General features: G+C 48.6%; 1 protein-coding gene across 2 annotated transcripts; it reads right to left on the reverse strand.

The window, feature by feature from the left end:
• Nucleotides 1–11,305: 11,305 nt before the first annotated feature.
• RpS9 (ribosomal protein S9) lies at nt 11,306–24,530 on the reverse strand. Of its 2 annotated transcripts, none has more exons than XM_065427106.2 (4): nt 24,382–24,530; nt 23,262–23,486; nt 20,017–20,203; nt 11,306–11,538 (listed from the first exon to the last, which is right to left on the reverse strand). In XM_065427106.2, the coding sequence occupies exons 2-4, from the start codon at nt 23,476–23,478 to the stop codon at nt 11,364–11,366; spliced, it is 579 nt and encodes a 192-aa protein (XP_065283178.1). In that variant the 5' UTR covers nt 23,479–23,486; nt 24,382–24,530; the 3' UTR covers nt 11,306–11,363. The 2 variants fall into 2 exon arrangements, with proteins under 2 accessions (XP_065283178.1, XP_065283179.1); XM_065427107.2 differs by lacking the exon at nt 24,382–24,530 and adding an exon at nt 24,170–24,366.
• Nucleotides 24,531–24,569: the final 39 nt, after the last annotated feature.

Here is a 24,569-nt window from a genome sequence, read left to right on the forward strand (position 1 = left end):
AACCTGTTGCCTGGCAACCCATCCTGCCCCCTATCCTCTCGCCAATGGCACCACTGTAGTGAATGCCATCCTGTACAAAAGGCTGGGGGCACCCTACACGTCCCTGTTGACCTCCATCACGCTGTGCCCGAGTCGTCGGCTCAGGCTCCTAATGACCCGATTGGACTCAACCACCCTCCTTTCTATCTGGTCAGTCTGGCCCTGGACCTCTGGGATAGTGCATATGGTCATATGCACCCTCCCAGAGGCCTCTAAGCTTAAAGAGCCCAGTCTCAATGTGCCTCTCAAGGTCCTGGCTTCTCCCCTTAAGCACGTCATTGAGCCAAGCTTTCGCCCTCCGTGCTGTCCCCTACCACTTCCCGCGCCTTGGTCATCGCTTCAGCCATGCCCTTCCCCGCTTGCGCCTCCACCTGCACTCGCCCGTCCGCCTTCACTCTCGCCATCACGCCTTCTTCAGCCCTCCCCAAGTTGGAGTCCCCTATCACCAGGACCCTTCTGCGTGCGAACCGTTCGCCGCCAGCATGTGTCCGCTGCCCCTCCTCGCGCCCGCTGGCGCCCCTGTCGCTGCAGCGCTATTGCCCGCGCGGCACCAGCGCCGAATGCTCCCCTAGCGGACCGATGGAAGTTTCGAGGGTCGTCGCTGCGCTGGCGCGCGCCCGTGTTCTGTACGGCGGGAGCGCTCGTGCGCGTGGTTTTCGCGATGCCGAGTGCGACCTCATCAGCCAGGAAAGGTAGCACGTAATACTGATGTGTTGTCGATTGCCACAGCAGCCTCGAAAACACGAAAGGCCCTACGCAGCCCGTGAAGTTCTACAGATTTCCTGGGAAGTGGTACGAGAAGGACAGACGACAAGCATGGATAACTGCAGTGCGCGGCCGAGTCAAGTAAGTCTCATACTTTCGCATTCGCGTGTAATATCTTGAAAGCGGCATAGTCATATGCCTGTTTTCAGTGCACGGCCGTTTGTTTAGTCGTGTCGCGTTGTTGAATTGTGGTGGCATCCGCCGTTTGTTAGCGGTAAATGCATGCGTGTTGCGCCACTAAGCTCTACGACGCGTGCTCGATTCCCAGCCACGGCGGCCACATTTCGAAAGGGGCAAAATGCAAGAACACCCTTGTTACCGCGTGCTTTGATTTTTGTGCACGTTAAAGAACCCCCAGAGGTTAAAATTATTCTCGAGACTCCCCATTACAGCGGGCCTCATAATGATTTCATGGTTTTGGCATGGTTTTGGCACTTAGAATCCCCGAATTTATTTGATTGCACTGTGGCTTCCCTCGCGATCGGCATGGACGAGCTCAAGAGAATTATTTCCCTTTTCCAAACGCTGCAACTTAAATTACTAGTTGTGCAGGTAACGAAAGGGGCCGCGCGCTACTTTTGTGTGGTAGCAGACCGTATTTAATGCAAGCCACGGTCGTCGCGTGCGTCGGGAAGCGGCAGATCGGAAATCAGCCGCTCGAGACGTGCGCGTTATGTTTGTTGTTTGCCCATGCTTTCTAAGCATCGAAGTGTGCAAGTATCATAACTTGTAGTGGTACCACTCTTGTAGAATAATATATGCACACAATCACAGGAACGTTACCTTTGCAAACATATTATTGGGAGTAATTTAATCCCCACAACAAATAGGCACACATACTGTTTCATTCATATGCGATGCAGGTGGAAGCGGCACCAAACAGACCAATGGCAATCACAAGTCTTCTCAGCACCACCGGGACATGTGATTTCGTACTGCAGTGACACAGCTCTTGAGCAGCAGCAAGACACGTGTGAAACAGACTCCAGAACATGCCTTTGTGAAGTGATGGAACCGTCAAGAAGCAGCCCAATGGATCTGCAGTCATCAAGTAGTATGACAACAGAAGTTCCTGCTGCCAGTGTGACTTATGTTGTAATTGAAATAAAAGTGGCTAAATTTCTGAACATGATGCGTACCTCTAACTCGACGTCGTCTACGATCTTGTCGGACACCTGTGACACGCACTTGGCTTTCACTCTCACATCACCGTCCACAATTTGTTCAACGCCGTACACGTTCGGAAGCAGACGCTCCCCTATCGCGAGGTTGCCGCCACGAAAAAAAAAATGGCTGTGGCTTAGGTAAGGTTAAGCCCAGGATGCGAAGCATACTAGCCTTTATTTTAGTTGTTGAACCACTGTTTAGCCTGGTGAACTGCTGTTGCTTGGCTATATTTGGTTCGGCTAGACGAAGAAACAACTCATGCATTACTTCTTCGCCTTCAAGAGTGGAACGCGACAGCGTTCCCGTCGACCCGCCAAGGGGTGTAAGACAATGGGCTACAGGGCAGCGACTACGCGCCCCGCATTGGACGCGGTGAGCGTCGAGCAAAGCAGCGTTCGGCGCGGCAACGAAATGTGCGCCTGAGCAAGAGACGCACGCCTTAGAAACAGCGCGTTTCTAAGGCAACACGGAGACCGCTAGGTGGCGTCGACTAGAGCGGTCAGCTCAGGATGGGCTCCCATCTCTTTTCGTTTTCTGAAAGTTATCTTGTGCTGTGACCTGAACTTCGAGGACTTCACGAGGTTCGGCAAGCTGTGAGGACACTGCGGACATCAAACTTTCCGGTGAGCACCTCGCCAAACCTTTGTGACGGGCCAAAACGTGTGTGAAGTGTGAACGCTAACGGCGACGGTGAAGCGGCGGCCGCTGGTACGCGGAACGCGTCGGCGACGCGGCCGCGACAGATGGCGACGCTTACGCCGACTCCAGCTACGGAAGCGCCGAGAACGCCGACGACAACGTTTAATGAGGCAGCAGGCCCCGAGCAAACACCCAACGCGCAACTCACCTCCTCGGACGTGGACCGGGATGAGATGGAATACCAAGAAACCGCTAATGAGGATTGCATGGTCCTCCGGAGTACCGAAGCAACTGGCGGACCCCATGGACGCCAAGACGACGACGGAGATTGGCAAACGGTTTTGACCGTGCGCCAAAAGAAGGCGCTCGCACGAGCGGGCAAAAAGGCCACATTTTCCGAGGGTGGCTACGAATCATCGGGCCCATCGTTCAAGCCCCCGGTACAACCGGCGAATAAAAAGAAATTCAAGACAAGGCGGCTTCCACCACTGCCTAAGGACGACATTAAAGTGATCGTGCGCCCTCACCAAGGTCTCCCTATCAGGGAACTTACGGCGCCACAGATCGCAGAAGCAGTTATAAACGCCTGCCAAGGAAAAGTGAATGGAAACCAGTTCCTGCTGAGATTGAAGCCAGGATCAAACATTTTTATTATCTCAACCCCTACAGAAGAGGTGGCGAATATTGCAAGAAGAATTACAGGCCTCACCTTAAATGGTCGACTGCACGCAGTGAGTGCGTACGCAGCAGTAGGCGAAGACACAAAGAAAGGAGTGATACATGGCATCGCTCCTCACACAAGCCCTGAAACCCTTCTAGCCAACCTGCGTATTCGTACGCAAGGCGTCGACATACTAAGAGCTAGGATGTTGGGTGAAACGAAAACAGCGGTAATTACCTTCTTTGGCCCCATCGTACCGCGATACGTCTACTATATGGGAGGGGAGCTTCCCTGCTTCCCATACAAGAATACCATACAATTCTGCAAGACTTGCAAGCAAACGGGTCACAGAACGGACGTCTGCCCGAATCCCCACCTGCCGGTATGTCACAACTGCGGCACTCGGGAGCCACAACCAGACCACGACTGCAACCCTGTTTGCGCTACCTGCGGAGAAAAGCATCTCACGGGATCCAAGGAGTGTAAACGTCGTTTCAAGCTACCACCACAGCGACCGCAGCCAAAATCACCAAACCGGATGGCCGTCAAAACGCCGGGCAAGGCGATCAAGTCATCGTCGCCGAAACGGAGATGGTCTGACACAGACGATACGGACGATGACGATTGGCCTCCACTGCGGACTCAAGGGGACATTCCAACGTCGCAACCCCAAATTCGAAAATCAAGATCACAAGAACGACAGAAGAATCCAGACCAAGGGCTATCTGACCACTCCGCCTCCAGACGCCACCGAATGTCCTCTAGATCCCCTACCCCATCCAGGACTTCAGTGGCAACGGGAGACTCGACCCAGCATAAGGTGAGCTGGGCGGGGATGGCACAAAAAGGGGCTCCAATAACCGCCAACCCTGAGTACCAAAGAATCGTTTCTGAAAATCGTCAGCTTAAAAAAACAGTAGAAGAACTTAAAATAGAGATGGCAACGCTGAAGGCACAATTTCAGAATACCAAAATTGGGCAAGCTAAACCAGCACAAGGGGATAAACCTGCCGCCCAACAGACAACAATTAGCAACATTGAAAGAATGATGAATCAGGTAGTAGAACAAATTCAGGCTCTGCAAACGTTTCAACAGCAGTTATTTGCTGAGGTGCAGAACCACAAAGTTTATGTAGACGAACAAATGTCTAAACTGCAGCAAACATCACGCAAAAGAGCCAGCAGTAACCCCGGAACACCGACGGCGAGAAAGGTAAAAAACGGGGCTGTTTCCGATTCGACGGATACCGAAATCGTACCTAACCATGGCCAGTAAAACAACCCGAACCACGGACACCGCTGAGATATGGCAATGGAACTGCCGCTCTTTTCAGAAAAGAGCGGCAGCGCTACAAGCTTATTTAGACGCCGCCATTATTCAACCGGACGTCATCTGTCTTCAGGAAGTTGGAAAGGGAGTAGTTAAGCTTAGAGACTACTACACCTTTCAAAATCCCATGTATCCTAGAGTGGCGACGCTGGTGCACAAGAATATCGCGGCCAGTGAACACTATTATCCCCAATGCTCAACGGAGCACCAATTGATCGAATTACACACTACAAAAAGGAGTAAAACCAAAACGTTTATTGGCAACGTGTACAGCCCACCGAAAGAACGGCAGACTGCGTTTCCCGAGATGCTTGAATGGGCGCTTGGACATCTGGAAAAAAAAGACAGGTTTATTTTAGTCGGGGATTTTAATGCTCCCCACACCAATTGGGGTTATAGGACAAATACAAAAAAGGGCAGAAACCTAGTAGAAGCAGTAGACAAATATAACATGCAACTAGAGACCTTACCCCTCGCCCCCACGAGACTTGGAAATAGCGTCTGCGGAGACACGTACCCAGACCTCACCTTTACATTTAACGTAAAAGAGGGACAGTGGAGGAACCTGGATGAAAATCTGGGAAGTGACCATTATATTATTAGTTACTCCACTACGACTCCCAAATTAAGAAAGCCTTTCAGAAACGCGAAACTTACAGACTGGACTGCATATCGACATTACCCGACCCCTCAGCATCCAATAGATTCAATAGAAGAATGGGTAGACGAAATGATGCAGGCATACCAAACTAACACAAAGCACGTCGCGCTAAGCGAAAAAACACCGGTAGTGGATCCCCACCTCGTCCATATGTGGGAAGGCAGGCGAAGTCTTACTAAACGATGGAAGAGACAGCGCTTAAACAGAAAGCTCAGAGCTAGAATAGAACAACTGACAGAACAAGCAAATGAGTATGCTAGGCAACTACAAGCGAACAACTGGATACAATTTTGTGACTCGTTACGGGGAACGCTCTCAACAACCAAAACATGGGCAATTTTACGGAGCATGCTTGATCCATACAATACAAAAACAGTCACTACTAGAGCATTACGCACATTGGTAGGAGAGTTTAAGGGGGATGACGCATCGTTGATCCAAACCCTGGCAGACAGATACATCGGGACAGGAGGAGATAACATCGATAAGAGAGAGTACAAAGGCATGGATAATCCCAAGCTTGATGCACCCATAACGAAACAAGAAGTATATGCCGCCGCTCTAGCATTAAAACGTAACTCAGCCCCAGGCGAGGACGGCATCACGAATGCTATGTTAAGAAATATGAGTGATCAGCAACTGGAACGCCTAACCCGGTACTTCAATGAGAAAATCTGGGAAACGGGAAAGCTTCCTAATCAATGGAAAGAAGCGACCATCATATTAATACCTAAACCGGGGAAAGCAAGAACATTTCAGAATCTCAGGCCAGTATCGCTAACCTCCTGCTTAGGCAAACTTTTCGAAAAGGTCCTTCATATCAGGCTTACCAGCTATATTGAAGGGCACGAACTTCTCTCGCACAACATGTACGGCTTCAGACAACATCTTTCTACACAAGACATATTCGTAAGGCTACGAGATGACGTGCTGCAAAATGTACCTACAGGGGGAGAGAACATCATAGCAGCGCTTGACTTAAAAAGCGCTTTTGATACGATCTCCCATACCCTCATACTTGAAGAGCTCGAAAGAATGGGCTGTGGAATTAGGATCCACAATTACATCCGCTCTTTCCTTACTGAACGTAAAGCCACAATAGGTATGGAAAATATTCGATCTTCCAAACTCCCAATGCCTAACAGAGGCACACCACAGGGTGCCATCCTCTCACCACTTCTATTTAATGTCGCAATGAACCGCTTGGCACGACAACTAGAGAAAATTAACGACCTCAACTTCGCGTTTTACGCAGACGACATCACGTTATGGGCCTGCAAAGGCTCGTTAGGGCAAAAAGAACAAACTATCCAGGAGGCTATCGACTCGGTGAAGGACTTCGCAGAACAAAACGGTATGCAATGCGCTCCGGAAAAATCTGAGTTTATCCGAATCCACGGGCGTAACTACAGACACAAACCGAACATCCACCTAACTATGGGTGACCAGACGTTACCAGAAAGAAATATGATCAGAATACTAGGACTATGGTTACAAAGCAACAAAAGAGCCACTCACACCATTGCGACTCTAAAATCAAGCACGAGGAGCATCGCTAGACTAATTAGCAGAATTACAAAGAAAGGTAAAGGGCTCCACGAAAACGAAACCATAACACTAGTCCAGGCTTTTATTCTTAGCAAAATAACATACGGACTACCATATCAAGAGCTAACCCCGTCGGAAATCAAAGAAATCGACCTACTAATACGTGGCGCGTATAAGGCAGCGCTTGGGCTTCCTAAGAATGCGGCAAACGAGAGGGTGCAAGCTCTAGGCATATACAACACATTTGAAGAGTTAAGAGCAGCCGTTCTCATGACACAAAGAGAACGACTATGCCTCACAAGCACAGGTAAAAACGTTCTGTCGCGTTTAGGTTACCCATTGCGACCGCAGTATTCCAGGGAACAAACGACCGCAATGCCGGATCCAATACGCGAGCGCATAGTGGTCTCCCCAATCCCACGCAACATGAACAAAACTTATCACACAGCGAGAAGACAAGCGAGAGCTAAACATCTTCAGAAAACCTTCGGCAGTAATCAAGATGTAATGTATACTGATGCAGCTAGATTTAGCAAAGGACATGTAATAGTGGCAGTTCAACCCACACGCCAGGGAACGCTTCACACATCAGCCTCGATACGTACTAGGTGCACTGCTACAGCGGAAGCAGCGGCGATTGCTCTCGCTATCGCATACAAGGAAAAGCAAAGCAGCTCAGCTTTAATAATGTCCGATTCACAAGTGGCATGCAGAATGTACCTACAAGGCAACATACCACAAGTCGCCCTTAAGATCATAGGCGACACATTGAAAGAAGATCATGCAATATTATGGTGTCCTGGCCACGAGGGTATCTCGGGAAACGAACAGGCACACACTCTAGCTCGAGGCCTTACTAACCGAGCTGGAGATACGCACAACGATGAAAAAGACGATCGTCTATTGGTCCGCGATATACTGGAGCACCAGCGAAGAACCCGGCAACAGTACGCCCCACCCCACAAACTACTCAATGTAGAGGAGGCGCAGAAATATAGAAGAATACAGACGGATACCTACCCACATTTGGGTAGATACCATAAAATAAACCCAACCTTGTACACTAACTCTTGCCCGTGGTGCGGGTCATGGCCTTCATTGCCTCACGTAACATGGGAGTGCGCCAAAAGACCTCATGCCATTAATTCACCTTTGGTACTCACCTTGCTAAGGGAGCCCTGGGAGGCCATCCTCGCTCTTGCTGACCTCGAGGCCCAGAAAGGCCTCTTGGACCAAGCTGGGCGGGTCGCGATGGCCACTGGAGTCTTGGAATAGGGACCCACCCTGCACCGCTCCCTTCCACCATTTTTTTTTTTGCCTCATCAATAAATGTTTATTCCTCCTCCTCCTCTAAGGCAACACCGCATTCACTAGAGGCGCTTTTGTACCGCTTTGAAGCGTTGTACTCGTGGCTCAGTGGTAGCGTCTCCGTCCCACACTCCGGAGACCCTGGTTCGATTCCCACCCAGCCCGTCTTGCAAGAGTTGAGCCAAAGCCACTTCTCCTCTGTCGTGACGTCACGGTGTCACGTGATTTCATGGTCACCGCCGCGCCTGAGGAGCTGGGTTGAGCCCTCGTAATATGCTTCGCATAAAAATGGCTGTGGCTTATTAGGTAAGGTTAAGCCCAGGATGCGAAGCATACTAGCCTTTATTTTAGTTGTTGAACCACTGTTTAGCCTGGTGAACTGCTGTTGCTTGGCTATATTTGGTTCGGCTAGACGAAGAAACAACTCATGCATTACTGCTTCGCCTTCAAGAGTGGAACGCGACAGCGTTCCCGTCGACCCGCCAAGGGGTGTAAGACAATGGGCTACAGGGCAGCGACTACGCGCCCCGCATTGGACGCGGTGAGCGTCGAGCAAAGCAGCGTTCGGCGCGGCAACGAAATGTGCGCCTGAGCAAGAGGCGCACGCCTTAGAAACAGCTCGTTTCTAAGGCAACACCGCATTCACTAGAGACGCTTTTGTACCGCTTTGAAGCATCGTACTCGTGGCTCAGTGGTAGCGTCTCCGTCCCACACTCCGGAGACCCTGGTTCGATTCCCACCCAGCTCGTCTTGCAAGAGTTGAGCCAAAGCCACTTCTCCTCTGTCGTGACGTCACGGTGTCACATGGTTTCATGGCGACACCGCCGCGCCTGAGGAGCTGGGTTGAGCTCTCGTAATATGCTTTGCATAAAAGCTGTCGGCGTCGGCGACCTTCTTGAAACCGCACGGCAATCATTGCATCGCTGTTGAGCAAGCAGGCGATCTGCCGCCGTCGAAAACGGAGAGCCGTGAGAACGAGCAGCGAAGAAAAGCGCGGACGGCACAACGTAAACGAAGCGGAGACTACGCCACGACGCGACCGCGCTGCTTGGCGTTTCCACATTGGGGCACTGTCAGGAGGCGGCGCAGTAGCGCCGCCTGGCCATGCTTTTCTCGTCTATACGCTTCGTTGCTGCTACTGCGTATGGTTGAGCTCCATGCCACCAGGTGGCTGCACCATGCAGACCGTTCACATTTGCCCTTCTGCTCATCTCGGCTCATCCCGCTACAGCACAGTCAAGTGGCCAGACCTTGTCACCTTGCGCTTACGTTTGCCCTAATACGGGACTCGCGAAACGCTGTTGCGTTAGTAATCTTCCGGTGTAAAGTGACGGCCACAAACGCACAAATCCTGGCGCCGATCGGATAGCTGCAGTCCGATGCGCAGCAGCCAGTTCGCTCGTACGCTGCCTTGCAGAGGGACACGATGTCGCAGCTTGACATATTGCCAGTCGCTACGTTTGCAGTCCACAAGGCAACAAAGTCGAATCATAGTGCTCGCGAAAAGACAGACCAACTCTGACCGCGGAGCTCTCGTCAAAATGGAGTACGTTGTAACACAAGCAGACGACACTTGCTGTGTGCCGGAAGTGCTTAAGTGTACTGAAAAATTGTTCTTGTGCATTCTCTTTATAAAAACAAATTAACATTCCAACTATTACGATCATTTGTTTACCATAAAGTTGGAAAAATTATCGATCACGCGCCCTGGTCAGCCAATCGGATAGCTCGCCCCACTGACGTCATATGGGTGATTTCGGTCATATGGGTAGGGGCGGCTTAAAATTCCGCCGAGCTGTGCGCTGCGATCGGCAGCGATGTGCATTTTTAAAACCTTATAAATTACACGCTTTATGCAGAGCACTTAGATGTGTCAATTAATGATCAGAAGGACCTACTCTAACGACTCAGTACGTTTGTAGAAAATCGTCAAAAGCATTTCAGGGTCCCTTTAAGAGGAAGCTTTAGCTCAGGCCGAACTCCGACTTGAGCTGCCGCTCTCAAAATTCTGAGGAATAACTTTTGTAAAGAATGAAAGACGAGGTATGAGCAACTGTGGTGGTAGAAGACTGGTTGGGTATGCATGGTTCGGAATTTGGTTCGAAATTCTTTTTTGCCGAGGCGACGCCCGACTTTCTGCGACACGGGGCCCTTAACGCCATCGAGTTAAAAACCACTCCTAAAGCAAGCTCACCACGCGTAGAACGCCTAAGTGAAAATGAGGGGAAAGAATGGTGAAACAAGATATACAATATAGACTGCTTGCAAAGGTTAACTTGCATGGTGTAACACTCAGTAACACAGCTTTGTTGTTTGCCCATCTTCACGGATTGAAAGGGGGCAACCTTTTATTAAAATTCCTCAAATGTAAGCCGACCCTAGAGCTTGGTATATTAAAAAAAAAATGGCTGTGGCTTAGGTAAGGTTAAGCCCAGGATGCGAAGCATACTAGCCTTTATTTTAGTTGTTGAACCACTGTTTAGCCTGGTGAACTGCTGTTGCTTGGCTATATTTGGTTCGGCTAGACGAAGAAACAACTCGTGCATTACTGCTTCGCCTTCAAGAGTGGAACGCGACAGCGTTCTCGTCGACCCGCCAAGGGGTGTAAGGCAATGGGCTACAGGGCAGCGACTACACGCCCCGCATTGGACGCGGTGAGCGTCGAGCAAAGCAGCGTTCGGCGCGGCAACGAAATGTGCGCCTGAGCAAGAGACGCACGCCTTAGAAACAGCGCGTTTCTAAGGCAACACCGCATTCACTAGAGGCGCTTTTGTACCGCTTTGAAGCGTTGTACTCGTGGCTCAGTGGTAGCGTCTCCGTCCCACACTCCGGAGACCCTGGTTCGATTCCCACCCAGCCCGTCTTGCAAGAGTTGAGCCAAAGCCACTTCTCCTCTGTCGTGACGTCACGGTGTCACGTGATTTCATGGTCACCGCCGCGCCTGAGGAGCTGGGTTGAGCTCTCGTAATATGCTTCGCATAAAAAAAAACGATTGGCCTAGATTTGAATAAATACAGTAGTCATCTTGTTATCACTGAGTGGCTCACGAAGTGGTTAGGCCTTCATCAATTGGCTTAGAATGCCAACATGGAATGACCCCAGGCATTTGAGCCATTAAGCTTCTGGCACTTCAAAAGGATTTAGCATGGTGGAAGGGTATGCAATAATACACCAAGCAGCACAGCAGTGCAAACAAGCAACAGTTGTTGTTTATTTGCATGTGGAGAGGAGTAAGGGCACACAGTCTAGTCATCGTCCTCTTCCTCCTGTGCGGTGCCTCCCTGTGCCTTGCGCATATTCTTCCTCTTGACACGTCCTGGGCGGCCACCGCCGAAGGGAGACTTGAGCGAGAAGTCAATGTGCTTCTCGGAGTCAAGGCGCACCACAAAGGAGGGCACATTCACCACTTGCTTGCGGACCCTGCAGCCAATGCAGAGGCAAGGTTAATCAACAATGGAGGCACTTGCAAGTTAGCAGGCTGGCTGATTGGGCAATTTGATGATCTATACTGAGTGTACAGCGTGGAGGTTTAAACGTAGGTGAGAAAATTGACAGATTTGGACATATGAGTGTTTGTTTAGAGGATGCGCGGTTTTCTCATAAAAACACCGATGCCAGTATTGAAACTGTTGGCAGCCGAACGAGACGGCTGTTTACACTGCTGTATCAAGGGGCCTCTGCTTGCTGCTCATTTAGGATACGAGGCAAACGGTTCACATCAAAAGCTAAATAATGAGCCAGCATAAAAATACATGAAACTATACCCATGTACACAGTCACATTTAATTTAGGGGAGTGCCGGTGACTGCAACTGGCCACTTTCAAGAATGGCAACTTACCAATGTTGATAGCATGCTGTGTCGTCGCTTCAAGCTTTTTTTGTGCGTTGCACACAATGAGAAATGGTTTATTTCAAATCTGTATAGTCAAAACTGAATTACAGAAGCAGTTTCTAATGGCTTAACCCTTTCCTTACTACGTCTATTCAGATTGATCACCGGTGATCGATGCTTTAGATTGCTGATTTCGACCTGTTGGAACAGTTTCTTATCTACGTAAGACCATCCAGTAGTTAGTACAGGCACTGCACTTTCAGAATCGGTTTAAATTTTCATGCTCCAGTGATGCGATTTTTGACGGACCTTTTTGCGAACTAATGTGCGTATGCTGTAACGAAAAGAGGCGTGACTATCACCTTCTGCCGCGCTCGAGAAAAAAAAAAAAAGCATGTCAGTCCCGATTACGCCGCCGCACTAGCATCAAGTTTTGTAATCAAATGACTCCAAGCAAGTCAAGAATTAAATTATATAACTGGCTTTGCCGTCCGACAGTGCTGAGCGGTGATAATTAACTGAAAATGACGCAATTTGTTCGGTAATGAGCTTTGGTTTAGAGTCCGAGTCCTTTTATTCCACCAAAGTGTTTTTTTGAAGGTCCACCGCATGTCCAACATGTGCACCTGGCATTTTTAACGAGTTGCCAAAAGTTTAGGTTTCGCTTCTCTCGCAAAATCCTGGCAAGGGGATTTTACAAGAGTAAGACTGATCTCACTGCACAGTTATCAAAGTCACTCCTATTGCGTCGTCCCACGCAGCTGCGACGCAAGAAAAGCGTCATGCTCGTAACTATGCTGCACCCACACTTCAATTTAGCGATGAGGACTTGAGTTATGTTCATTAAGATGACAGCAAAGCAGATTCAAGCTCTGACAGCGACAATGTTTTGGTTCGGCATTGGACATCCGCAGCTGTTCACAGGAGAGTTTCCTTCACGGCCTTGAGCGGCCACCTTCCTTCTGCGCGCTATCTGCCTACCTTTTTGAACTGCCTGAGAGCTCTACTGATTATCTTCAGTGTGCATACTTCACTTGGTTATGATGTGCAGCCATCGGCAGAAAAGAAACTTCCGTTCACGCCAAGAAAGCAGACTGTCTGCCCTGCACTACGTATCAGCGCAAGACAGCTTACAATAGTGTGGATTTCTTTAGACTTCTTCTGTGCAGAGATTATAAAGAAAATATGCAAAAATGCAAACAGATATGCTATCATGCATAATCTTGTAGTTGCCCAACTACACCGAGAGCAATTGGTTCTGGAAGAGGAGCTTGACTATAGACGAACTGGTGATGTACATTCCTTGGACTTCTCATCAGACCATCCACAGAAGATGCCGCAAAGGCAGAACTGCAAATGTGTTATGAGGACCGCAAGGTTGAACGAAAACCAGACATAGTATGGGAAAAGTGCCGAGTACACCTATGCCTCCCCAAATCCAGGAACTGCTTCACTGCATGCCACAAGCGATGAACTGGTCTTAGTTCCTTTTTTGTGTCCAAAGTACGGCGGCGCACTGAGCATTTAATTTTTCAGACACTATTCCTGGGTTACTTATCTTTGAAATGTATATTCTGAATTTCCTTTGATGCTAATGTTTTTGTAGATATGTATTTTTAGAGCGCAGATCTTTGTTCCCCGTTCCCGTGTCTCGCGTCACCGTCAGCCTCGCCGTAACCAAGGTCATCCTGCGCGTGGTCCTGCTGCCACCTCTAGCGTGCGGCGCGAGTCTTGCTCTCCCCTTGTCCTCCAAAGCGGGATCACGTGTTCTCGCCTATTCTCTCGCCCCCTTCCTACGCACAGCGCCATTGCGGTGACTCTCGCCGCTACCGTCCACTCCGCCCTCGCCATCCCTTCCCCCGCTGTCGCGGCAGCGGCGCTCCTTGCCATCCTGTGCATGATCTACGGCTCTCAGCTGTGTCTCTCACTTCCCCGTTTGCGGCGCGCGTTACTCAGTGGCATTTGCCGCCTCTGGCTGTCCTTCTCCCACCTCCACTCTTGCCCTATACCTCCCCTTATCTAGCGCAGTGCCATTGCGGTGACTCAAAAGGCAGTTATAGCATTTCATCCCCTTACTTGTACTTCCCACCCTAACCTCCTGCGGCCACACTGAGGCATGTCTGTGAGTGAACGAGTGTGTGACCTCTACTCAATACCCTTGTTCTCCACCCGTTTCCCCATCCCACCTCAGAAGAAGCATAAAGTAGCAGATGACAATGCGTGCTGCCCAATCCGAAACGCAGAACCGCCTCCGTTCGAAACTGCGTGTTCTGTTTGCGGTTGCCTGTTGTTGAAGTAAGGCAGCAGCTGCACTCAAAAATCGCATCACCAAGAAGCGTAATTGTCAGCCAATATTTTTTAAATTGTTTTTATTAACTGGCTGCAAAAATGGCACACTCACAAGTTTTTATGCTTTACCTAATAACCTCTTTTTTATTCTGTTTGGCAATGTATATTTTTGGAAAGAATACTTCATAATGCATAATACAGTTGAACCTCTATGTAGCGAATTCCTGGATTTTACGAAATTTTTCAATTCCCCAACACATCCCCCATTGAAGGCCATATATAGGCGACCTTCATGTAACGAATTCGCGGCGCAGATCATCGAGCTGTATCTTGTAATGTTTTGCCCAAAATTCGACCGCGCAGTGCGCAACTTTAATGAACATTGTTTAAGTAAGGTTTCATATCGAAAGGTAAAGTAGACCGCGAGCAGAACGCTTGCAATCGCAGCAAACAAGCAAATCTCGGTGATGATGATGTTGAGCACCTCTCCGTGGCAAGCGTAGCAACCTTTAAGCTTTCATTTTGTAGCTTGACCCTAGGTGGCACTACTATGACAAATTTTTTGTGGTGTTTTGCGGCGCACTTATGATAAGCCTTCTTCGTCAGCGTGTTGATGTGCGTGTGCAGGTGGGTGTTTACGGTGTCGGTTCGTTGCGATGAGTTCCGCTGTGAAGAAACGAAAAGTTTTGTCGCTTGAAGATAAGCTCTTGATTTTGAATGCGGTTACCGCCGGCGAAAAAAAAGAAGGATGTCACTGCCCGCTTCAATATACCAGCCAGCTCCCTGTCAACCATTCTTGCTGCAGAACAAAGCATCCACACTGCGATGGAGTCGGGCACAAGTGCCAAGAAGAAAAGAATGAAGACGTCGACCTATGCTGATGTGGACAACGAGCCGAGCCGCACATTGTCACTAAAGGGAGAAGACTGCCACGGTGGAAAGCAAAGTAAACTCCGCGTGACGGTTTTGCTTTGCGCCAACACTGATGGCAGCGACGAGCGAATCCCATTGGTTATTGGCCGCAATGGCCGGCCCAGATGTTTTAAAGGAACAAGGCGGATGCCAGTAAAATATGTGGCAAACTCCAAAGCGTGGATGTCGCGGGCAATGTTTTCCGACTGGCTGAAGGAGCTCAACCAAGATGTCAAACGACAAGGCCGCAGCACTTGTTTGCTGCTTGACAACTGCTCCGCGCACCCTGTGGAAGGCCTACAGCTTTTGAACGTCGAGCTGCAGTATTTGCCGCCTAACTGCACTTCTCTCATACAACCCTTAGACAAAGGGATTAATAACAGCTTTAAATGCTGCTACTGCCATCGATTGATACAAAAGATGCTCCTGGACATCCGCTTTGAACGGCCGACGAAAGTGGATCCAAGCAATCCATATGCTTGCTGCGTCGTGGCAAGGGGTCGGATCACAAGTGATCGCCAATTGCTTTGCCAAGGCTCAGGTAAATCAGGCCATTCAAGCTACAGTCCCTGAAGACGAACCTTCAAGCCCACCCGAGGTCGCAGAAGCGTGGGATGAACTACGCATGAACGGTGGGGTGCCCGATGGTGTCGAAAAGACGAACCTTCAAGCCCACCCGAGGTCGCAGACGCGTGGGATGAACTACGCATGAACGGTGGGGTGCCTGATGGTGTCGAACTGTGCGATTTTTTGTTCGTGGACAACGGCGCCGTGTCTACGGAAGAGATGACTGATGCGGCACTTGTGGAAACAGTTAAAGATAGCCTTGAAGGTGACGGTCCGTCAGAGCCTGACACGTCTTGTGCGGTGCCTACCGCGAGGGAACTGATGGACGCGGTGGATGTTTTGCGCCGTTTCGTCGGCTTGCAGGACGATGAAGCAGCCCTGGATGCTTTAGTTTTTTTGGAGCGCAGAGTAGTGGCTTCGATCGGGCAAAAACAAGCAAAAATTACGCAGTTTTTCTCCATTAAATAAATTCTTTGAATGGCGAGTTCACTTCAATTGATATCTGTTGCATTTCTATTTCGTTTTGGCATGATCCTTACCAGTCTTAACCCGAAACTGCATGTAACGAAAACCTGAATATAACGAAAAATTACGAACTTTTTTCAATTTCGTGATATTTAGGTTTGACTGTATGCTATGCTGCAATGTGTGCTGGGATATTATTTGTAGCAGTAAATAATTTTTTTCCCGGGACGTACAAGAACGACCATTTTCTTGTGGTAACGAAAGAGTTAATAAGCTTCAGGTCAGTTGCTCAGGTCTGCCAGCAGTGAACTCACAGCTCTGGCGACTGTGATAGGCTTAAGGTACGGACACACTAGCGGCAAGACGCGCGCGGCACACCGCCGGTGGCAAGAACGCCGCGCGGCAGAGAGGCCACATCAGTTGTGCGCGTGGCGGCCGCCGCGGAGTCACACGACAGCGCTGATCTCGCGGTTGTCGCGCGCTTTTTCCTTGCTCGGTTGGCAGACAGCGCGCTGATCGCGTTGATTCCTGCAATGGCAGATGCAGACGACGATGTTCTGACGACGATGAGCGTTTTGGTCATTGTGCGTTCTCTGCTGTTGCGACGGCGGCGCGCGCAAAAGGCACGCAGACGAAGCACTAGTGCTGTTTGTCGCGGCTGGCTCGGAGCGCTTGGTCATCGATCGTGGTTCCGCCGCCGCCGCTGGAAGTTAACTTCGGCAGTAGCCAAGAGGTGACGCTTCGGAGAAAGCCCGGACGTCTCTCATTGGTTCGCGGCAGGCGGCAAGCCGCCGAAAATGGCTCCTCGGCCCATCCTCTGCGCGGCAGACCAAACCGGTTCTGCGGCAGGTTGTGCGGCACGCCGCCGGCGGCGTGCCGCGCGCGTTTTGCCGCTAGTGTGTCCGTACCTTTAAAGGGACACTAAAGGCAAACACTAAGTCGATGTGGACTCTTTAAATACCATTCCAGAAACCTCGCAACGCTTGTTTCCCGCCAAGAAAATACTTTGTTTATGAGAAAATTAAACCTGATAGGTCCGAATGCCTTTTGCGAAATTCAAATCTCCCGTCACCCAGCCAGGGGAGTGGTGACATTGCATACGCCATCACCAACCTTTGCTGTCTGAGTAAAACGTCGCCTAACAGATGGTGCTACCGAGCCAAGAGAGAGTGGTGGATTCGTCGCCGCAGCTGCTTTTTGGTCAAGTGGCGCAGACCGTTCCAGCATCCCGCAACATCACATGGAAGTTGAATTCTCTGCTACTTGCAGTTTGTGAATGTTTCGCGAGCCAGCAAAACCAGCGCAACACTAAATGATAACAAAACTAGTGAAATATTGAGTGAAAACGAAACCTTTCGACCACCCATGTCGTCTTCACGGGTGATTTCAATCAGTTCCTTTTTCTCAAAGATGAAGCAGAACTGGACAAGTAGCATTCTATTTCGTCTTACAATACAAGGATGTTTTTTGCAACGAATGGTTGAGTACTAGTGACAGAATTTAACTGAGGACTGCTCTCATCATCAGCAAGTGCTTGAATGTCACGGGGGAGTCTCTAAACTTGTCCTGCATTTATCTCAATTTCTCGATTATTAAGCCTCTGTTCGCAATACTGACGCCTTAGATATTCTAGAGCACTATTCTGTCACTTCAGCTTGACTTCATATTTGCCTTCCGTGTCCCTTTAACAACGGCTGAACGTGATCGACATCGGCTCAAACTGTGTGTGCAGATGGTAAGGGATGAAGGTCGTGCAGCCAACAACGCATTTCTATGGGCCTGTGGGCCCAAAATTTCCTTAATTGATTATAAAATTGGCCCCTGCTGGATAATTTGATGCGTTGAACACGCATCTCTCGTCGAAAATGCTTATTTCCAACCCACCCTACGAAGATTTTCAATCGTAGCTCACAGTGTATGATTACGGTATTTACCCGATTCTAAACATGCTTTTGATTTTAAAAAAATTGGGCCGAAAATTGCCTGCACGGTGCATCTGGGCACGAAACCAATAATGCCTTAGCAACGGTTGCAGCTTTGCCACATAACACAGATGTTTTGCAGCGATGCTGACTTTAAAACCACATTGGGCACAGGGGAGCGTGCATTTGATTCAAGGGCGCATTAAAATCTGTCAAATTCTGCCAGAAGAATCAGTGGCGGGGTCATGGTGTTTTTCCTGTATACTGTTTAATTCGACTAGTTAAATAATTCTATCGATTTCGTCGGTCCCGCTAGGGTCGTTAATGCAATTCAACACTACTATGCTTCATATATTTGCACACACTTATAAAGAGTGTATAGCTGTGACTGATACGGGGGACAGGAAAAGTTAGCTTAAGGTGTTCGGTGAGCACCTACAGCACTTGGGTCACGAGAGGTGCTTATGACAAAAGCATTGGGGCAACGTTATGTAACAATTCCTTTTGTGTTTCCTCATTAGCTTCGACACTGCTCAGACAGCCTCGGAGCCAGAGGAAATGTGAAAAGAATTGTGAAAATAATCTTTACCTAACAGGACCACTAATTAACCCTTTATAATTTATTAAATTTTGGGGTTGTATGTTCTAAAACCACACCGTAGTGAGGGACTCCGGGTTAATTTGGTCACCTGGGGTTTTTGTAATGTGTACCTACTGCAGGTATACAGAAGAAAAATAAAAGCTGCTGGAACAAAACAGTAATTGCGTCAGCAACTCCATTTACACAATTCATGTAAATTTTGGCGCAGCGAGTCAATGGCTCTTCCTGAAATTACTTAACGCTGACACACTGCATGCTGAAGTACAGGCTATTCAAGAAGCCGATGTGGTCGAAATTCACATAATGCAGCTTCAGTACAAAAAGCCTCGTCAATTACTATTATGACAACAGCAAGCTCTATTGCAGGTCTCACTTTCAAGCAATAATTATTAGTGCCAGCTGAAACATGTCTTACTTTTCCAGTGCCTCGAAACAATAAAAGCAGAAACCACCAGAAAAGGCTGCAGATTTTTGTCACAAATTTCCCAGCACGATCAATTATTTTACATGCAATGCTCTTGAAACACACAGCCACTTCAGAAGTTCTCGCACAACATGGTTGCATACTGCATCCGTTTTAAAGCACGCAAATGTCTACCTGTCTGATATAACATGCACCCATTTTGCAGCACAGACCTAAACAGCAGTACCCCAACTTCTAAGGGGTATATACAACATAAAAATAATAATGAAGCGAAAGATGCAGAAAGGTTGTTAGTGGTCAGTTTGCTCAAGTTTTGCATTTGTAGTAACAAGGAACAATATAGGTATGATTAACCACTGAGTGGTGCATTTTGTCTAAATTAAGGTGATTGCAATAAGGTGTTCAGGTTTTGCTACATTACATTCTGGGGTTTTCTTTGCCCAAATCACAATACAATTATGGGGCACGCCACAATTAGGGACTCCACATAAATTCTGAACCTGGTGTTCAATGTGCACCCAATGTATGGCACACGGGTGTTATTGCATTTCACCATAGAACTGTCGCTGCCAAGGCCAGGATTTGGTATCATGCTGTCGGGTTTAGCAGCGCACCACCAAAGCCGCTAGGCCACCACAGTGGGTATGTTTTTTATTGTGTATGTCCTCCAGCAGAAATGCAAATGAGGCTTCGAAGCTATTTTTAGGAGCCCTGTTCCATGTAAGCTTTCTGCATCTGTACCTTTTACTTCATCACCACAGCAAGACGTCTGCAAGTGCGCTGCTTCTGGTTATGTGCCATTATCTTGGCCTGTGTCAACGCATTGCTCAAAGGGGCTCCCCGCACCTTCTCGCAGTGAATAAACAGCAGTGGAAAAACACCCACCGAATGTGCCTCTGCCGGATGAGCACACGGGCATGGTGGATGCTCTTGGCGAGGCCGTGTTTGAAGACCTGCGTCTGCAGGCGGCGCTCCAGGAAGTCCTCAATGCGCAAACCCAACACGTAATCGAGCTTCATCTTGCTCTCCTCCAGCACGCCCACACGTACTAGTCGACGAAGCAACGCATTGCCTGCACAGTGGGAAAACCGTCCCAAACAATGTGTCAAGCACAGACGATGATGGTAACCAGTGCATTGTTTTGCAATGTATCAGGTGCAGAGTACTAGTCAATACTTGCTGCCAGTATCCCCTTTCACCTTGATGCCGTCATATCCAAGCATGGATGTGTGCATGGCACTGCATATTAAGGCAATGCTGCAGTCAGCACTTGTGCTTTGCAAATGTCTTGGTGGTCTACAAAAAGCATTTAGCATGGGATTTGGACACCACCTATCGCCTGTCTATGGAAGTGTCACTCCACTGATGCATGTTTTTAGTCCAAAGAGATTGTTTGCTAGCAAACAAGTTGCGAGACATCTGCGAGTCACAAGTGTGGGCAGGCCCGACCAAAGTTGTTTTCCTTAACTTGTCTCACTTATTGACGAATTCCTTGTCATTTCCTGGTTTCCCTGGTCGCTAGACACCCTGACAAATAACAGCCTTGAATAGATCAACCCACATCTCACTTAAATTCAATTACTATTGTGAATACCTAGCATGGTGCGCGTGCTTGTTGCATGGTACACAGGCATTTTTTTTACTTCACCCCTATCGAAATGTGGCTGCCGCCACAGGGACAAACGAAATTTCATTTGATTTATTGACCTTAAAGACTCCACAAAGAAACACTAAAGATTGTGCCAGCAAGTACTAACGGCTTGTTAATGCGAAAGCATTATATGTCCCATTACGTGAAAATCCGCCGTTGTCAGCAGGGGCGTGACGAGTAAAAACATGTCAAAAATGCTCGGATGGACATTAAATTTGTTAGGCAGGTTTCCGTAAACAAAGTCAATTAATGGAATTGAAAATTTGGTACATTTAGGTCTGTGTGGGAATCGAACCCGGGTCTCCAGTGCGCGAGACAAGCAAGCGTCCCTGATGCCACAGATGGTTGACTAAAGCTGTGCCTAGTGCGTGCGTCATTGCACACGTCACTGCCTCCCATGTGTCACTTGCTCTTCGGATTTTATTAGTGCTGTGTCTACTGTCCACGGCGATGAACTCTCAACGTCAAATCACGTGTGTAAAATGAGGTGTGCCTAGGGTGTGCGTCCTTGCACATGTCAAGCCGCTGCCTCCCGCGCGTCACTTGCTCTTCGGATTTTATCGGTGCTGCATCCACTGGGACGCACTCTGAAGTGTCTGCCTTAGCAGCATCTGTGAAAGGTGGTCGCACACGACAGCATGCCGCAGAAGACAAAGCAAGGGAGCACAAAAAAGGAACGCCGTGCAAAGTTTACAATGTGCACGACGACATATGGATGAATAACTAAGCGAAAACATTTGCCTAAAGAATGCTCCCGCATTCCCACACGTAAGCAGTCTTAAGCATCTCTTCTTGGAGCGCAATAGATTAGAACAGTGAATACCAGGCATAAAAGTTCTGCGCTAAAAAGTAAAACCGGAAATATATTTAAAAATGCAGTACGACAAACATATGCAACGTCACGTATTACCTGTTATATCGATCGGCTGCCTCTCATAATTAATGTGCTGTTTATTTGCTAATAGTACTCGAAAACCAGATACAGCTGCTGAACGACTCTACAAATAACCGAATCTGACTTGGGCAGTGCGAAATGAAAGACGGAAGGAAAGAGCAGGCTATCAACTCAGGATTTGATGAAGAAACAGATTTGTATAGACGCACTGAAAAGCACATGTGGTCAAGCTACAGCTTTCTGGCTCCTACGTCACTTGGTGGTGGGCATTCAGGTAATCTAACTCAGCATCATGCAGCGCAATGGATGGCCTCACGACACACGTTTCACCCAATTTGCTTAGAAAAAATGCCTCTACTTCTCGTGCCACCTTGATTGATTCTCAAGAGCACCCTTGTTTCAGCAAACATAGGTGTGCAGCAGCATTCCTTAGATAAGTTTGAGCATGGCTATCCCCTCAAAGAAGCTCTGTAGTCCATTACTCAGTTATTTAGATGACCCAACTGCCAGACGTAACACTTCCCCCAACATAACAGAACATTATACACACCTTCACCGCACTCAACCAAACTTTCGCGGTGCTTGATCCTGCAACCACGAATACTTTGGCTTTCACCTTCTACCTTCTCGTCCACTGCCACGCATAGCTTCCCAAGCTTGTTCGCAGAAAAAACTGTTACACCTGTATTAAGCCCCCAGCTTTTTAGGCAATGGGACGCCCCATGAAGATATGGAATGCTGACAATCGGCTTCTTTTTATTCCTGTCTGGCTCCAAACTTCTCGGTTCTGCCTTTACCTCTTGTACAGCTGTCTTTTCATTAAATCCTCAGTTGATAGTCTACACTGTGTCTTCGTCTTCTTTCCCTCTGTCTATGTTAGTTCGCATTGCCTAAGTCAAGGATGCATTACGAACTTGCCCAGCAAACCACCCTTCTGAACTACTGCTGCAGCAGCGTTCCCACAGAGTACAACGTCAAACAGGGCACAGTTAGCTTGTTTTTGTGCCGCATTTAATGTCCCGTTCACGTAAGCTACAGCCACAATGTTGTGATTAATATGCTAATGATGCTCCACAATGAGCCTTCGTCGATGAAGTGCACACTGGTAATCCGAATAGGTGAGACAAACGGTTTGCCGATCTTGACGTGTATATCACACCACTGCTATTTAGACATGCATCCATCAGAAAGGAACAAAGATGTATTTCATCTTTTGTCAGTAGATTAGTGCACTGAAGCACGAAGCATATCTTGTTGCTTTTTTTTACATGGCATAGATACAAGGTGTCAACACGACAGCAATCTGCCTGTGCACATTCAGTCATACAGACACACCGTGTGGATAATCCTTGAATAATTTCTCTGAATGGCTGCTCCGCCGAGTGACTGCATCCATTGCATGTAAACGTTGGACAATGGATATATACAGTGACGCTTGTAAAAGATTCGCCTTTGCAGAAGACAACTCACTAACCGACATTATTAAACAACCAATAATTCCCATGCTGCACATATGAGTGCCCCATTCTAATATTAGCAATGCTCTGTGATTGCAAGTCGTAACAATGGACCCTGCACACCCACCTTCGAAGAGCCGCTTGGGGTCCTTGTCGTCGAGCGTGAGCAGCTCTCGGGCCGCTTTGCGGATCTTGGCGAGCGTGTACTTGACTCGCCACACCTCGCGCTTGTTCCGCAGCCCGTACTCGCCGATGAGCTTGAGCTCCTGGTCGAGACGCTCCTTCTCGAAAGGACGCCGGGGCGTGACATACGTTTTACTGTGCACCGTCGGGATGCGACCCATGGTTTAACCTGCGCACGGGGACTCGCCGTCAACGTCAGATCAAGCATGAAAGGCTCACGAACACTGCGACGGCGCTGCTGCACGCGCCGTCGGTATAACGTGAAACGCGAACGGAGTTCCCGTGCTCTCACGCGATTTCTACGCGCAAGATGCTGTCGAACATGACCGAGACTACATTTCAAGCTGTAGCACGGCAATATCCTACTAGCACGGCAATATCCTACACACCAACACGCTGTAAACGTCTTACCACGATCGATTATCCAACAGACCGATATCGATCAGTGACACAATCTAGTTTACTGAACAAAAGCGCTGAATTCTGACAGCCGTTCATTTAGTTAGTCGCTGGCCTGGTGACCCGATGTTCCCCGGTAACATTCCCCACAAAACGGCTAATTTATTACGCACAGAAAACAAATGTTTGTTAACACAGTCGCCCGCAAATCGTTAGGCAATGTTAGGTACTGATCGCTCGATAGGTACGAGTGCAAGACAATACGGTAACACGAACGTGTTTGCCCGCTCCGGCCACGACGCTCTGCAAACGAATGCCTACTATCCGTAAAACAACCTACTGTCTCAAGTTATAACTTATAACTGGGTGAGTACATGCTTTAGACAACAAAGAATGGTGTACGCGAAATGACAATGTTCATGCGCATGCATTTTTAGAGGAAATTGTTGCTACCTTTCTCCAACAGCGTGTCAAAGAAACCGGGATCAGGCGAACAGTCAGGCTTAAGCCACTGACGCAGTGTGCTCGCTACAACAGCGCAGAGAAATATTCTAGGCGTGCTAAAAGGGACAGCTACTTGACTTTCATACTTATGAACCATTCAAGAACAAGTATAGTGTTTGGGAACGTGCTAAAAGAAGCTAAAATCAGTGCATAACGCTTACCGATGTACCACCGCCACGTGTGGTAAGGAATGGCGGATACGAAAAGGAGGAGACCGCGAGAAGATTTTACCGCCCGTGGTGGCAACGCCGTAGAGTGCGCTAGTGACGGCTGCATACACTGTAGTTATCGCATTGAGTTATCCAAGCAACAGCTTTAACGTAAATCCTTTTGAAACAATAAATATATT

The sequence above is a fragment of the Dermacentor albipictus genome, chromosome 8, assembly GCF_038994185.2.
Source record: "Dermacentor albipictus isolate Rhodes 1998 colony chromosome 8, USDA_Dalb.pri_finalv2, whole genome shotgun sequence".
In the NCBI taxonomy this organism is placed as follows: Eukaryota; Metazoa; Arthropoda; class Arachnida; order Ixodida; family Ixodidae; genus Dermacentor; species Dermacentor albipictus.